Genomic DNA, 17,206 nt, shown 5'->3' with positions numbered 1-17,206 from the left:
CAAGATGATCATACTTTAGTGGTCAAATCACAAGAAGACAAGATTCACTGGGAAATACAATGATGCTAGAAGTTGAAGGCAACAGGGGAAAAGGAGGATCCAACAGAAGGATTGACTCAATCAACGATGGCAAGGGGCCTCATTTGCAAAACTGTTAACAATAAGATGCTTGGGAGGCCATAGATTGCCCCACTCAGAAGCAATTGAGAAACTGTAAATGGGTCAAGGTCACCCACTGGGCTTCATGTCTGAGATGGAATTTGCTGGATCCCCCCCCCCAGTCTAACATTCTAACCATTCTATCACACAGACTGCCATGTGAGTGTGAATCTTGACTTACTGATTCACAGTCCTTGTGCCAATGCTTTGGTGAAATTGGCAGTGCAACTCTGTGCAGTCCTTAGCCCTTTGCAAAACCACTTTGATTCTGCCATTTTCCAGCAGAGGAACTGAGGATAAAAAAGAGGAACTGAGGATAAAACTTCAGCCAAGTTCGTCTAAATACCACTACGAAATGGATGCATATAAAGGGGCTTCCATTATTGCCTGGGTACAATTACCATGTTTTGTCTCCCCTGTCTTCAAACATCTCACAGTTGTGTATGTGTATTTGCTGTCATAACAGCCCTGCCAGGTAGGCCAGAATGAGCTGGGATTTTAACTCTGGTATCCCCACTGCATGGCTGTTCTGTACAAGGAGGTACAGCAGAAGGCAGAATCAGTTACCTGTCTGACATATTCTAATTCCTCTTCAAAACCATGCAGATGTTCATAGCAGCCTTATGAGTCCCTCCTTCCTCTGCTTGTCCCACAAGGCAAAGCCATTAAGGCAGCCTTTATCCCCCCCCCCCAAAAAAGCCCCTTCTTCCCATTGGCTCAGGCCCCTTGACCACACGGGATCGCCCTGCCCAGGCAGCAGAAGGCAGCGGGGCCTGTGGCTCTTGAGCCGCTCAACTTCTGCCATTCATTTCAATGGTCGAAGGCTGGTTGCTGTCATCGCTTAAAGCGCTCCCCTTCCGCAGGTCCCGGACAACCGGCTGAAGCGTTACCTGGAGCAGCCCCGCCTTGCGCTGCGCCTGCGCGGTGCCTCCACCAGCCGCCTCTGCTGGGTTGCAACCGCAGTGAGGAGGAGGCAAAGGCAGCGGCGGCAGAAGGAGTTGGGCAGCGAGGCGGCCGGGCATCTGGCGCTGGGCAGCGTTCGAAGGCGGCGAGAGCCCCCGAGCCCCAAGCGGTGGACGGCAAGGTCAGTGGGCGCTCACGGACGGAGGGAGCTCGGTCCGCCAAGGCGGCGTGCGGCGGGGAGGGGCAGGCGCGAGCGGGGTGCGGCGGGGCCGGGGCTCCAGTGCCCCTCGTTGTGGCCGGGACCAGGCCCGCGGCGAGCAGCGCTTATTCGGGCGCTGGGGCTGGCCGTCCGCCTTGCTCGACATCGGCATTGTCTCTTCCCGGGGCTTTGCCGGCGGCATCCTTGTCAGCGCATCCTGTAGATGGCCAGCGAGGGCAAGGTGTGGGCTTCGCCGTCCCCCTCGAAGCAAAGCAGCCCGGAAGCAGGCTCTTGAGCGGCTTTTCCTCCCGACGCCCATCCACCTGGCTCCCCCTCTTTCAGCCCTTCTCCTCCATCTGTCCCTTCCTTCAACCCGCCGGGAGCGCAGCCGTCCTTCCCCGGGCGGAGGTGGGGGGATGTCTCCTGCTCGCCCATCCGGCTCACGCGCTTGTTTGCGGCTTGTTCTACAATTCCTGGGCGAAGGTTCCGGCTCTTTGGGTCTTTTTAAAATTACCCCTCGAGCTCTTTTGAATCTTGAGCGCCTGCTCTGAAGGCCCGTTTGGGGCGCTTGGCTGCTGTTCAGCCGGCGACGCGATCCGGTGGGGGACTGGGCTGTGGCGCAGGGGCGAGTTCGCGGGACCTCTCCCTTTTCGGCGCGCCGCTTGCAGCCCAAGTGGAGCCCTGCCGCGCCTTCCTTCCCCTCGAGTGGGAGCCGGGGGGGGGGGGCTCTCTCCCCAGCCGCCCCCGCCCTTTTCAAAAGGGACTGGTCCGGGAACGAGACGCGGTCGCGGATGGATGGCTTTCACGCCGGCTGACTGGGACTCACCTCTGGCGACCGAGGCTGCAAGCGGCGCTCGGGTTAGCGCTTTCTCACGGCTCCGGGGAGGCGAGCCTTGGAAGTTGGAGGGAGGGCACGCGTGTGAATGGGCCGGCGGGGGGTAGGGGCAGAGCCTCTTGGGGGGGGGGGGTCCCGGCGAAGTCACCCTCCGGGCGCTTCTCTTGGGGGCGGCATTTTCTGCTGAGCGAAGCGCCGGGGCCACCTGGGAGCCGGAGCAGCTGCTTTTCCTCCCGGGAGGCTTTGCAAGTTGTCCGGAGCACTGTGGGGGCTCCTCGCGGGAGGGAGGGCGCAAGCGAGCCGCGCAAACAATGGGGCTTCTTGGCTCCGCAAGTGCGCGGGCGGCAGACGGGGAGGGCGAAGGCGACGAGGCTCAGCCGCCAGCGAGCAGGGTCGCGCCTGGGAAAGTGCGCGGCCGGCCGGTGCGCCTGAGCTCTGCGGGCGGCGGGAGCAACAGGCGCCTTCCGGGCGCAGGAGGGCGTGGGGCTCCGCTGCTCTCGTTGCCTGGGCTGTGGCCCTCTGGGGCAGGGACGACCTCGCCCGAAATCGAAGGACTCGGCCCTTGTGCCCGGGGCAATGGCCCCCTCCCCCTATTCAGAGCCGCCCAGAGACAAAGCTGAAAAAGAAGGAGAGGAGGGCGAGGCTGAGGGGTGGGCGCCTTAACCTTTTGTGGTCGCTGATCTGAGGGAGTGGGCGGGAGCGGGGGAGGGGAGAGTCTCCCATCTCCCTGCCTGCAATTGTTCCGTGCCGTTATCCCACACAACCCCCCCCCCCCCTTTGCAAAGCGAGCACGAAACTCCCAAGTCTCTTTTCTGGGTAACCAAAATGGGATCGCACCCGTCTAGCTTTACCTTGTTGATGATCAACTTGCGGCAGCTGTGCTTTACCTCCCTCTCTTGGGTGGTCCGCGAGAGACAAGACAAGGCTATTCCTGTGTGTATTCACTCCCCCCCCCTTTCTTATTAAACACCAAGGCTTGGGGGGGGGGGGCTGGCAGTAAACAAAGAGCGGTTACAGTGGCTGGTCCGGTTTTTAGGAAAAGTGACTTGTGGGGCTAAGCAGGTCCTCTCAGGAGTAAATCACTTTATCCTGTGGGACTTACTCCTGGGATTGTATTATTGGAAGTACAGTCTTCTTAAGAAAAACCGTTTTCAGAGCTGAAATAACTTCCAGTTGCTCACAGGGCTCCTTATATAAATAGTAAATTAGTGTTTGTCTGTTTCTATCAGAATTTTCCCCAGCTGCTAATGTCAGTTCTAGATGAAAGAATTGTAATTTTCTTGGTGCCTTTCTGGTTCCAGGTTCATTCATCACCCACAGTGCTATGACCTTGTTCTCCCATAAAGGAAGGGGACAGAGTAACCTTGCAGCTGGGGAAATGAATGGCTTCTGTTAATAATACTACAGGTGGCATGTACCTGGACACAGCAAATTTGATTTTGGTGACATGGCAGGGTAGCTGGATTTCCTGAATAGTATGTATGATTAGGAAGGAGGGTGTGTGAACAGGGTTGCATCGTTTTAGCTATGAGGTCACAGATACCTGAAATGCTGTAAGGAATAACATCCACCTAGGAGGAGATATTGCATGTGCCAGCAGCTCAGTACGGTGATCTCAGTGCTGTGAAAGTGCAATTTCCCAGTGGATTCATTAGTGGAGGTGGGGTAGGGGGGATGCGATACAGATTCTGCACAAACAAGCAATTAGTCACACGTGGGAAAAAAACCCTGCCTTTTCCATTGAAATAATCTGGATTGAGTTCAAAATATATTCATGTAGTACTGAGCTGTCAAATTCTAAACAAGATAGACAAGTATTTTATTTCCATTTAGGAAGGAAAACCATTTTGTGTTTTGCTGCACACGTAGGTTCAGTTGTATCTGGCTTTAGTATGTTTTCCCTGTATTTTGTTGAGATGCGGAGTGGTATTGGGTGAGCCAGTTAAAATGCTGGCCCAAAATCTGGGAGACCCATATAAATCTCTAACTTCAAGCTCATTGGCTGAGCTTGATGGTATAGCAGAGCAGTAGAGTGACCTCAGTGCTTTTAGCTGGGAGTGAATCTATTTAGGATGGCATTGTGAGTGACCTTGGGCTAGCCACTGTATTGGGGAGCTTACAGCATTGGTTACCCACCTTTTATATTCTTAAGGATCCTGGGAGATAAAATAAGAGAGGGTGACTAGCCCCAAATCACCTAGTGAGCCTCAGTGACTGAATGGAGATTCACACCTGCCTAGTCAGACATCCTAACCCTGCAGCAGGCTTTCTCGTCGCCTGACCATCTGCAAAGGATTGTTCTGAGGATAAAAGGAGGAAAGGCAGGACAAAACTTAGTAGATGGATAAAGACTTGTGCTTATGGTATATAAAACATCCTTAGGTGATGCTAGCATAGTAACATGTGTTGCAGCAAGAAGTCTAGCTTGCTGTGTATTTTGCATATGCCACAGGTAGGGCCTTGGTGTCTTGTACTGTTATGCTTAGTTTATAATCTTGGATAAACTTGTTTATTGGTCTAAAATCATACTATTTGTTTAGAGAGAGAAAGGTGGCATCGTTTTATTAAGTGTAAATGAGTAATATATTGGGTTGCTGTATGTTTCAGATACAAGGAAGATGCAAAGATTGAACCCTATTGTTGCAGATGAGGTTTCTTTCTTGTTCCACCTCGCTGAAATGCAGCTTCATGTGTTATAATGAAGAAGCAGCTTGCTCTTCCTTCCTGTGCACTGTGTCAAGAAGGAACCTGGGCAGCTTCCCTGCAGTAATATCTCACTAGTATGCGATACAGCAGTGGTTCTCAACCTGGGGGTCAAACGACCCTTTCACAGGGGTCACAGCAGGGCAAGCAGCTTGGCCAGGGGAGGGGGCCATCCACACAACAGCCTTGCCGGGTAGACTGAGATAGAACTGAGAAACCCTGGGAAAAGAACAATTTATATACAATCATGAACAATGGAGCTTCATGCCATTGATCAGTTTCAGTTTAATTTCTGTGAAAGAACACTTACATAATTTTATGGTTGGGGGTCACCACAACATGAGCAACTGGATTAAAGGGTCACAGCATTAGGAAGGTCGAGAACCACTGTTATATAGGAACCAGTGGTGCATCTTCTTTTAGTTATTATCATTTATCTTACATGATGAGTGACTTTAAATACCAGTTTGTAATCAAGCACATGGCCTGGTTGTGTAGGTTTTATGCATACTGGTGCTTGGCTGCAAGCCTCAGGCGTGCAGATTCTCCCCCCGCACATGTACACCCTTTAATGTAGATTGGGGCCTGTATGAGGCTTGCTTCCACGTATAACTTGCACACCTGGGTTGTGTGGGAACCAGCAGTAAGGCCTCTGATAACTGAAACTCCTGTTCTTTTCAGACTGGTTCTGCTTCCAACGTAGTGTGTGGCAAGAGGCTGTAGTCTTGCATTTTGTTATAGATAGAAGACACCTGCTGAAACGTTGTGCAATAATTTTCCAGGCTCCCGTGTACTTTGATATATCTCATCCACTTGAATGACTGGGGCTGTACAATGAATCTGCCCCAAGCTGGACTGTAAGTTAAGAGAAGAGCATCAGTAATTGGCTTTCTATCATATGCCAAGATGAGGTATAGTTTTGCCTAAAGTAGATAGTCACACAGTGATAGACTGGGACAGGGGGATGGACAACCTGAAATGTCATTGGGTTGGGGTTTTGGGGGGTAAAAACTGGGTTTCCCTTAGAATAAACCTCAACAAAACTAAGAGATTTGCCCTTATCCAATATGAAGAGTTAGATTTTAATTCTAAGTATCAGTTTGGTCTGGTTTTAATGAAATTCTGCAACATGTTTGTTAATCAGAATCCTCTACATATAAGTAGACATTTTGCTTTCCACAAAATTTGGAACTCAAATTCAAAAGTCAAAATGTTTTTGTCAGACCCAAATTTACACTTAATGACTTTGTTATGCTAACTTCTATATTTTGTTTTAAATGTCTGGATTCCAGTGTTAAGAAGCTGGGGTAAGGCTGACTTCATGAATGTCAGCTTTAAAAGAAATTAATCTGTCTTTTAACAATCACCTTTGAGATTATACTATCCCCTTGATATAGTCTCCTATAGGGAAACATGCCTATCTCAAATGTGTCTGATTACAGTTAAATCTCTTATCTTTGGCAGGGGGGTGGATATTCACACAACTTCCAAGGGGAAAAGACAGCCACCAAAGCAATACTGTCACTGTTCTGATAACTTCCTGATAAAGGTCAGCATGACAAATTAGTGTTTTGTGACGTTTGACATAGACCAGCTTGTGAACTGGGGAAATGCTGCCTGCCATGCTTATTTCTCTGACCTTTATAGTAGAAATGCGACAGGCTAACTGTGGGCATCTACTTGGGTGGTTTGTTTTGCTAGGCTTGTTTACCATTTTTGAAGTCTTGTAGTCCTACAATGAAAGTGATGTCGTGATGCAAGGATCTAGTCCTCAATCATATACTATCCCCCAACCACAATCTCATTAGAGAACTAGTCTCATGAGATGCCTCCCTCCCTCCCTCCCCTTTTCCCACCTTGCTCTTCCTTGCCTCTTGGAAGAGGGGAAAATGCTGGTTTTTAGATCTTTATTTGCTTTGATTTCCCCCCTTTTACTTAAGGTAGGAAATACACTGTTTAATTTAGATGGTGTCCTTTCACTATTCTCTTCTAAATTTGCATGGGGGGTGCTTTTTATTGATGTCAGTGAAATTGCTATAAAGTAAAGTTTAGGGTGGAATTATTAGACAGCCTAGAGCTACTTGTCCCACTAGTTACCTGACGCCTTGATAATGATGCATCTCCAAAGGGTTGTTCCTGTTTTAGGAAGAAGTGCCCTTTATTACAGAGGAATCTCCTTTGTCATTCAATTAGATCAGTTCATTATCTGGTGAAGTGCGACTTAAGTATATATTAATCACTTCCTTTTAGGTCACTCATCACCTGCTCTCTGAACTGATGGATAGGACAGACAATAACCTGTAGCATTCATGCTTAAAGTCAGACATAAGATGTAATTTGGGATTACTTAGCTTTTGTAAATGTTACGCGTGAGTTTGATGCATCTGGATTTATCACTTGCTGGTGCACATTTTCAGCATTTTAAAACTGGTTGATCAAGTAGATTATTTGTTTTATGCTTTTCTTTTCTTCCAAGTGGGGATCCAAACTGTCTTACAATGTTGTTCTCCCTTCCTTATGTGAGGTAGGCTATCTAAGTGTGTATGGCTGGCCTAAGGTTGCCCATCAAGCTCCCTTGACAAAATCAGGATTTGAATCTCCTAATCTAATGCTCCAACCACTAAATCATTTCAACTATTCATTGTTTTCCCCTTGTAACAGATATTCTTCTGTTAAATGTTTGGTTCTTAATTATTAAGCCTGTGGTCTTCTTCCTAGACAACATTTTACATTTTATGAAACATGCCTTTTTTTTCTTTCTTTTTTTTCTTTTTTTTCTTTCCCATGAAAATATTTCTGAGTCGCTCTCTAATTGTCGATTCAGGAAGCTAATCCTGTATAATGGCAATAATCTTCAGGTTTAAAATCCCAGCTAGATTCTTAAAATCCCATTTGGCTTCTGGCAGTTTTCCAGTTAAGTGCCAACATCCTTTGTGAAGAGGAACTAAAGAGCCTGTTGATGCGGGTGAAGGAGGAGAGTGCAAAAGTTGGCTTGAAACTCAACATCAAGAAAACAAAGATCATGGCATCCGGCCCTCTCAATTCCTGGCAAATAGAAGGGGAAGAAATGGAGATAGTGACAGATTTTATTTTCCTGGGCTCCAAGATCACTGCAGATGGGGACTGCAGCAAAGAAATTAAAAGACGCTTGCTCCTGGGGAGGAAAGCTATGGCAAATCTAGAGAGCATCCTAAAAAGCAGAGACATCACCCTGCCAACAAAAGTGCATTTAGTCAAGGCTATGGTCTTCCCAGTTGCAATGTATGGCTGCGAAAGTTGGACCATAAGGAAGGCAGAGCGTCAAAGAATTGAGGCTTTTGAACTCTGGTGCTGGAGAAGACTCTTGCGAGTCCCTTGGACTGCAAGGCGAACAAACCGGTCAGTCCTAGAGGAGATCAGGCCTGACTGCTCTTTAGAAGGCCAGATCCTGAAGATGAAACTCAAATATTTTGGCCACCTCATGAGAAGGAAGGACTCCCTGGAGAAGAGCCTAATGCTGGGAGCGATCGAGGGCAAAAGAAGAAGGGGACGACAGAGAATGAGGTGGCTGGATGGAGTCACTGAAGCAGTAGGTGCAAGCTTAAATGGACTCCGGGGAATGGTAGAGGACAGGAAGGCCTGGAGGATCATTGTCCATGGGGTCGCGATGGGTCGGACACGACTTCGCACATAACAACAACAACAACATCCTTTCGGCTGTTGTTCAATCAAGCTTGACAGGTGTCAGTGAATGGGGTTGGCAGATGAAGGTAGTACTCAACTGTTCTGATGGATCATGCCCATGTTGAGAGTACCTGGAACAAGAGTGTTTTGTTCCCTTATTATCTATTGACCTTGGATTTTTAAATAATTTCCAGAGGTATCACCTTGCTTCTCATACTAGCAACATCTTGATTTCCTGATTTCTCATTTTATTATCATATAAAGCCAAATAATTATAACTTCTTTATATGATATCTTGCTTAATATCCTTTGAACTTCCAGTAAACTGTACTGTGAAGTAGGGTGTATTTAAAACTTAATCCAACATCTTATTTTAAACCTTATTCACAAAAGTAGGCAATTTTTCGTGAGAGGCTACATTGTGGTAATGCAGACTGGTAACCATGTTTTTGCCAATACATGCTTTTTTCCTCCTGGAAGTCTTGCTCATTACCTTCATTAAATTCTTTGTCCATTTTGAACAGTGTAGTAAAGCCTCTGCTTATACTTGCTACTACTCTTTGCCAAGAGTTGACTGTATGCTTTATACTGACACATAGTCATTTATAGTTCATAATTCATTATGTTGTAGGATCAGAATTTTAACTGTAGAAAGAGCCTGCTTGGTGTAATGGTTAGGAGCACTGACTTCTAATCTGGCAAGCCAGGTTTGATTCCCCTGTCCTCCTCCACGTGCAACCAGCTGGGTGACCTTGGGCTCACCACAGCACTGATAAAGCTGTTCTGACCGAGCAGTGATATCAGGGCTCTCTCAGCTTCACCCACCTCATAGGATGTCTGTTGTGGGGAGAGGAAAGGGAAGGTGACTGTAAGCTGCTTTGAGACTCCTTCGGGTAGGGAACCAGCTCTTCTTCTTCTATATGGTAAAGGTTCTAAATATTTCCTTAAGTAGATATGTTCTATTAATAACATTTTCAATTTGGGATCTTGGTTCTGTGACTTCTGTCAATTGAAAAGTTCACCTTTTGCGTTCTTTTCAGTATTTCTGTCTGTCAGTTGTATCAGTCTGGCAAAACAAATACTAACCGTGATTGTGTTTTGAAATTCCCAGAGAGAAGATAAACATGCTGACTGCTGTGTTATGCCTTTTCCCAAGAACCGATTTGAATTTACTTGAGTAACTAGGCAGTCCTAATTAGAGTTGCACCATTTTAAGCCCATTGACTTCAGGGCCCTCTGCCATGTAGAAGGTTGTGATCCTGTGCACACTGAGCTGGGCATGAGCCCCGCTGAAAACAGGGGTGTTCAGGGCTGTGCTGCAAAAGACCACTGCACAAAGTATGATGTGCAGTACTCTTTCAGTGCTGGACACAAACAAGCATGTAGTAGAAAAGTAATTTGACTGCTCTTCTGTAGGCAAATGTAAATTGCCTGGCTCTTGCCTTAATAGCTGCCAATGATTCATTTAGAGGGCAGTAAACAAAAACAGACCGATCCAGTGGCTTTCCATGAAGAAAAAGGGGACATGTGAAACCTGCCCACATATACATCCGTGCTAAATGCAATAAAGTGTGAAAAGGAGCTGCTTATTTAGAAAACACCCAGAAGACACGCCTGTGGAGGCTCTGATGGCCACAACACACCCAGACGTGTACCCATAAATATGTCTCTGTATGTCATTACGGTATTTGCCACGGTAGCACAAAAACCTGTTTGATAAAGCTTGGACGTACCCTCATTCATTTCACTGCAAAATGAGAGAGCTGATCAGCTTCCTACTATGTGGAGCATATAAATGAGGCTCCTGAGTGACTTGCTATAAGGTTGCATATAAAACCTTTGGCTCAGGTCAAATGATCCTCCAAAATGAAGAGTGGAGGATCAGAAATAAGACAGCGGATTGTTTGTTCCCTCCTCTTTCTCCAGTTAGGTAAGTTTCATTTACTTTATTTACTGCTTCTACATCACAGGTATCATGAAACCCAGAGTGGCTTCTCTCTGCCAGAGCAACAAATTTCTTTAGGGAAACTGAAACTGCAAAACAAATTTTGCAGAAGATTGAAATATATGCAGTATTTGTTTTAAGTGCAAACTAAACTTTGCTGCTTTTGACGTCATCAAATGCATCGTTTGTAATTTAGCAAAATGCCTTATAATTAAAAAGTGTCTGTTTAGACAGATTTGGATATCTAGTTAAATATAACCTGACACTGAAAACAAAAGCCTCTTCAGGAGTATAGAAAAACATTACTGGATTTCTCCCCCCTCCCTCCCCAAATGTATGTTTCTGTTGAAAAAACTGAAAAGTCTGTCACATTTTTATGCTGTACTATTATTGATTATTCCAGTAGCAGCTGAGCTTCAACCTGGCTGTGTTATCATGTGCCTTCCAACCAATCCCAAAGACTCTGGCTTACAGCTGAAGTGGTAAATGTAATTGGCAGTAACATCCAAGTTGGAAGACTCTGGTTAGAACTTTCCCTCCAAACTAGAATTGGATGTCCTTGAAAAGTGCAGTTGGCATTCATCAAGTGAAAATAAAACCATAGGTGAGGGGATATAAGGAAAGGGAATGTGTGAGCCTGTTGGGTCAACTGAGATCCGAGTCTGTCTGTACAGTATTAAACTGAATGATAGCCTTTTAAATCCATTGAAATCAGTGGACTTCTCTGTTTAGGATAGCGCTATTAATCTTCCAGGTTCAAACCCACTACTATAGCCATTACTATGTTTGGTTCCTCCCCCCCTTTAAATACACACAGGGAGTGGCAGAAAGCTGTCAGTTATCTTGTTATATGAGAAGATATATGACATTTACCTGGCAAGGTTCACTTTGGCTTCCCCACCATAATGTGTCTGACTTTTCTGTCAAAGGCCCATTATGCACGGCCGCCGAAATGGCGATTTCGGGTCACATGGAAAACACGGAGGGGGAAGACGCGACGCACCCCGGTTATGCACGGGGCGGGGCACGGCGGCGGCAAAACCCAGAGTAACCGATTATGCACGCGGTGATCCCGGCGCCACTTCTGGTTGCGCCCCGCTCACCCGGAAGCTGCGCTTTCTTCCGCGTTTCACTGACACGGCTTTTTCGGCGGCATGCACCGAAGCTACAGCCGGTTGCAGCCGGCACCGTGCGTTATTGGTGATTTTAGTCGCTGCCATTCCGCCCCGAATGTGCGCTAAAACCCCTGTGCATAATGGGTCATAAAGACACAAGTCTTAAGTGGCTTACTGTGTGTGCTTTGAAAAGGGCCCTGAACTCACCAGGTACTTTATTTTTCTAATACTAACAATACCAACTTTATTACTAGCAACTGTACCTTGACTATTGTGTTAATCATGATTTTATTCTTGATGTATGTTTCTGTAGCTTCTCTTACATTTGGTTTCCTGTTTGCTTTCCTGTTCATTCTCTTTCTGTGCAACATTTTCCAAGGACATGGTGCTACATAATGTGGTTATACTGTTTAGAGTGTCCCAAATTAAGCTCTGCTGGTTTATAGGATCATATTTGCTTAATAATTTGAATTAGACAGGGTTTCACCACAAACATCTGTAAAGGTAGTCTAATCGATGTGAATGAATTCCCAAATGTACTTTGTGGTTTGAAAGCTGAATTTCAAAACAAGCAGACTTGAAATAGTTGCTGCCAATGCTGCCTTTACTTGCTGGAAGACAACAGTACAATTATAAAGTGGTTATTCTAGCTTTTAAAATACTTATTAAAGTAGGATGAGATAATCTGGACATACAGGTTTCTATATGCTGCTCCTTAGCTTTGTACTATATAGCATCTTAAGTTGTGCCATTTTATTTCTGTGCTTGGTCATTTTTTAAGGTTATAGTAGCAACCCAGTGATTTAAATGTTTCATAGAATAGGATTGACTCTTTTCTTCATCCCACCCTGAATTAGCTGGTTCTGCATGTTCAGTAGTGTCAATACAGAAACATACTGGATCACTGGTATTACCTAGAAAAGTATCAGTACAAGTGGGAGCTCATGAGACTAGTGGGGAGATCCCATCTCCCCCCCCCTTGCTGAGTCCAGCATGGAGTCCTGGGCTGCCTGGAAGCTTTTTGTGTCTCACCCAGATCATTTCTGAACAAGCCAGCCTCTACCCAGTATGGTGTAGTGGTTAGGAGTGCGGACTTCTAATCTGGCATGCCGGGTTCGATTCTGCTCTCCCCCACATGCAGCCAGCTGGGTGACCTTGGGCTTGCCACGGCACTGATAAAACTGTTCTGATTGAGCAGTGATATCAGGGCTCTCTCAGCCTCACCTACCCCACAGGGTGTCTGTTGTGGGGAGAGGAAAGGGAAGGCGACCGTAAGCCGCTGAGCCTCCTTCAGGTAGAGAAAAGCGGCATATAAGAACCAACTCTTCTTCTTCTTCTACCCCCCCCCCCACTTTCCGTGGATGGCCTGGAACAGCTCTGGTGAGCCAGTCTCTCCCTCCCCCCCCAGTTCTCTATGGCTAGCTTGAGACCGGGGGGGGGGGCTATGCTGACACACCTGAAGTTGCTCTAGGGGAGCCACACAGAATGGCAAGTGGGCAATCCCTGCTGGCTTGCTAGGAGCTGCTCTGTGAGATCCAGCAGTGCCCCCCTCCCCCTGGCTGCTTTGCATTGGGCCCAGTGTATCCCAGGCCTTTGCCACTATTGGCAGCATACCCACTAGGCTCCTGTGCTGCACTGCCACTTGCCTCAATGTTGGCTCCCTGGCATAACTGCTGCCATTGCTGGACTAGCATAGCTCCTGATCGCCTTCAACTGCTGAAGGTAAGTGCATTCTCTGCACTTGTTTGGATAAAGCCTTTTGTTCATTTTGGAGTGAATTTAACTCTCCAATTATTATTTTTTAAGCATTTCAGATATTTCTGCATTCTTGAGTAGTCTCCCAAGTGTGTTCAGTCTCTGGGTGACCCCAGTCTGCAGAAGCCTATGCCCCTCAAAGAGTACTTCGCTCTGCCAACACCAACCGGCTGGTGATCCCAGGGAAGTGTGTTTGACATCAACCAGATCATTCTCTGTCCCAGCCCCCACCTGGTGAAATGAGCTCTCTGAAGAAGTCTAGGCCCTGTTGGAGCTAGCACAGTTCTGCAGGGCCTGCAAACTGGGGCTATTCTGCCAGGCATGTGATGGTCAGTTGAATCAACAACATCTACTGGGCCCCTAGTATCCCTCCTCTTGAACAGATATGCCCATCATTGGAACACCTTGGCCATATCCGGCCAGTGCTGAGATAGCTGCATTGGTTACCAGTTGTGGCCCATATCAGGTTCAAGGTTCTGGTTTTGATCTTTCAGGCCCTTTGTGGTCCCTATGGTACACCGGGAGGCACCTTTAGTGGCTGTGGGGGTTGGTGACTGTTTTGCCGCCGGGGGTAATTTCTAACAGGGTTTTATATTGTGTGTTCTATGTGGGGGTTTTATCTTTTAACCCACTGCGAGATGCCTTGCCAGGACCAGTGGGAAATACATTGGATAAATAATAGTAAAATAATATATCAGAGGGCAACCCTGCACTGATTAACCAATGTGATTACAGTTGGTATGTTAATGTTTCAACCATTTATGATGTTATTGTTATCACTGGATGTTACTGTTATTATCACCTGATGATTGAACCTAAGTTTTGCCTGTTTATGGCTTCAATGTTCTCTGTAAACCGCCCTGAACTGCTAGGGGACGGAGATATATAAATGAATGAATAAATGAATGAATAAATAAATAAAACCTAGAAATCCACAGATTGTGGCCATGGGTGGCTAATACTGTGTAGATGTGATTGGGTGGGGTGGTTCCTGTGTAACCCAAGAAGCCTTCAGCTGATGGCCAAGGAGAAAAGGGAAGAGAGAGCATGTAGTATCAAAAATTAACCAAGCTTGTGGTCATCAGTCTTTTATTTTTGCATGATATCTAAGCATGTCCTGTGTGCGTGCAGAAACAATACTATCTATACCCAAAACCCTTTCTCCAAAGCACACTGAGCTTTTAAAAGTGAATCTAATCTCATTTACAGGGTCACATAAATGAGACATTTTACATTGTCCCATAAACAGGCTTACAATTGCAGCCCTAAATCTGTCAAAATTGCAGTTCTGTTCAGCCATCTTTAATATGTGGTGAACAATAAATACCCCTGTCCCAATGTAGCAGTTGGAACTCTGAAATACAAGGGAAGCTGGTGAATTATTCTGCCAAGTTTGCAGGGTTATGTTGAAAAATGGAGTAGCACATTCTCTAAAAATCAGAAGAAACTGGGGAAACTTGGTCCATGGTTTGTTTATATTTTTTCATGATGAAGTTCCTATACAAGCCTTTGGCTAAGGTAGGATGGCTAAGGTTTCACCCATGTGAGGGACAGTGCCAAAGTAACAATATTACTGAATATGTGTAGGAGGTCTTGTGACAGCCTGGCTTCCATAGTAAGAGTGGTGATGAATGTGATGATATGCAAACTATGTTAATGATATTCAACACTAATCAAGTCATGAGGCAAGATTTTAAGTGCATGGATATAACATGTTTGGGCAGAAACAGGCAGCCTCATGGACTCTGCTTCTCTTTTTGTATTATGTGAGTGTAGAACTTTCAACTTAATTTATTCTGTGGATTTTTGTCACTTGTATGTACTTTAAGGTGCTGTCTTCTTGGTGGATCATGATTCTCTTCAGTTTTTATTGCCAGTGAGATGCTTTGCAATTTTAGCAGTCAAAACATCTGAGGCACAGTCAGGAAGTAAAATGCCAGTTGTATCTTGCGTAGATCTCCCTTCTTTGCATACCAGCTAGGTCTTGGGCATGAGTGTTATATGCAATAGTTTCAGGGTTTGTTGTTGTTTACAAATACCATGTTGAGTAGACTGCTGGAGCTCAACAGTGTGTGGTTGGGCTAGTTATTGGTATGTGCGGTTCGTTGATCGTATTTATATTTAAGAATGGTCTGTTAGATACCACAAAATAAATCAGTCTCCCTAACTTTGTTTTTTTCTGCTATATTTCATTGCAGCTTTAAGGGATGGCTGACTTCCTGAATTTTCTTCACTAATGGTTGATTAAAATTTGGAAGCACAAGATGCAAGTAGCTGCTCTGATGTTTTGATGTTAACTGAGCATCCAAGGAAGAAATCCTCTCTCCCCAGTGAGAGACTATAAAATGCATGTTATGAATTGTGTCTCCTTGGTCAATGATAAAGAAAATGGAGCTATTTCAGTTGAAGCTGGATTAATGATTGGAGATACAACAGAGCCACAGGAACCACAGCCACCTCCATCACCGCCTCTACCTCCTCCACCATGTCCATCTACAGAAGCTGCTGGGGTACCACCACCGCCACCACCACCTCCTCCAGTACTAAGCAGACCTCCATTGCCACAGGTTGTAAATGGGCATGGGCACCAGAGCAAGAAGAAGCGGATACGTAATTTCTTCTGGAAAACTATTCCTGAAGAACAAGTTCGGGGTAAAACCAATATCTGGACTATTGGTGCAAAGCAGAACTACCAAATTGACACAAAGACAATTGAGGAATTCTTTGGGCAGCAGGAAGAAACAGCGCGTCTGGAAGCCAGGCATAGAAGTTCAAGGCGATCTTTTAAGGATGCCAAACAAGAGGTAAGTGCTCCAGTTCACAGTCCCTTCTTCTGTCAATAAATGCTTTAGGAGTCACTATAATAAGTTGTCTTCATTTACCTTATTTCCTGTTTTTGTGCTTTGATCTTGCTGTAGTGTCAAAACAACTGGAGCTTAAAAAGATGTATGATATAACCACCAGGAATATCTGGGAGCCTTGAATTTTTCAAAATATTTCAGACAATTGTTGTACTTGGAATTGACCATGTAGAATATCTTTAAGATATACAACTTGAGATCATAAGGATATTTTGAAAGTTTGTTCTTTTAACTGTGTAGGTAATAGAAAATCATCTGTAATTTCTTGGTATTATATTAAAATGTTATTCTTTCATATTATTCTTAAAAGAATCCTTCATAAATACTGATATCCTGAACAGAGTCATCTGTCTGAATTTCTTTGAAATCAGTGACCTTAGATCAGCCTTTCTCAACTTTTTTACCATTGAGAGACTGCTGAAATGTTCTTCAGACTTTAAGAAACCCCAGAAGTGGCACATTCCTGCAGAATATGGCTGAGAGGCATAGCTGTGTACATGCCCATCTTGGGACCCTCCCCTCCCCACCCTCTCCAGGCCCATCATTGATCATTTTGGTGGGGGGGCAGGTCGACATAGCCATATGCAGTCATATCAGCAAATGACTGTTGACCAAATTTTAAAAATATACAAAATTAATTAACTCCCACTCATTCAGGAAACCCTTCCAGGGCTCTCATGAAGCCCTGGTAGAGAAAGCCTGGCTTAGAAATTAGAAGGGTATAACTCTGTTCAGGATTGCACTGTGAGAAAACTGTTGCTTATTGAAATAAAATACTTTTCTGTGAGGGAGAATTATTTTTCTGGATCAAGGAGCCACTAGCAAGATGTAGAGCCATTTTTACACCATTCCAAATATCACAACAAATGGTTTGAATCTCTGATTAATAGTGAGTGAATTGATAGACAATTTTATAGCAGTAATCGCAATACTGAAAAGAATGTATTTTCTGTCACAAGGTTGTCTTCCCCATTACCGTGTGTGTGTATTTACTGTACAGTGTAACAACTGGCTTCCTAAATACGTTGACTTTAGTTTAGAAAGGTAAATTCCTAATTCTCATGATGT

At 45.4% G+C, this 17,206-nt stretch overlaps 1 protein-coding gene across 3 annotated transcripts in view; it reads left to right on the top strand.

Moving 5' to 3' along the window:
- Positions 1-984: 984 nt before the first annotated feature.
- FHDC1 (FH2 domain containing 1) overlaps positions 985-17,206 on the top strand; it is a 50,626-nt gene continuing 34,404 nt past the window's right edge. Inside the window, exons 1-3 of one of the 3 annotated variants that reach the window (XM_077300076.1) lie at positions 8,362-10,392; positions 10,811-11,011; positions 15,476-16,081. In XM_077300076.1, coding sequence (XP_077156191.1) covers positions 15,623-16,081 — 459 coding nt within the window. In that variant the 5' untranslated portion in view covers positions 8,362-10,392; positions 10,811-11,011; positions 15,476-15,622. Of the gene's footprint in view, positions 1,244-1,375; positions 2,120-8,361; positions 10,393-10,810; positions 11,012-15,475; positions 16,082-17,206 lie in introns of those variants that run through there. The other 2 variants (XM_077300075.1, XM_077300077.1) reach the window with 2 other exon arrangements.

The sequence above is a fragment of the Paroedura picta genome, chromosome 10 (assembly GCF_049243985.1).
Source record: "Paroedura picta isolate Pp20150507F chromosome 10, Ppicta_v3.0, whole genome shotgun sequence".
NCBI classification, from domain to species: domain Eukaryota; kingdom Metazoa; phylum Chordata; class Lepidosauria; order Squamata; family Gekkonidae; genus Paroedura; species Paroedura picta.
Note: the sequence above shows the minus strand (reverse complement) of the source record. Positions and strands in the feature narration are given on the sequence as shown.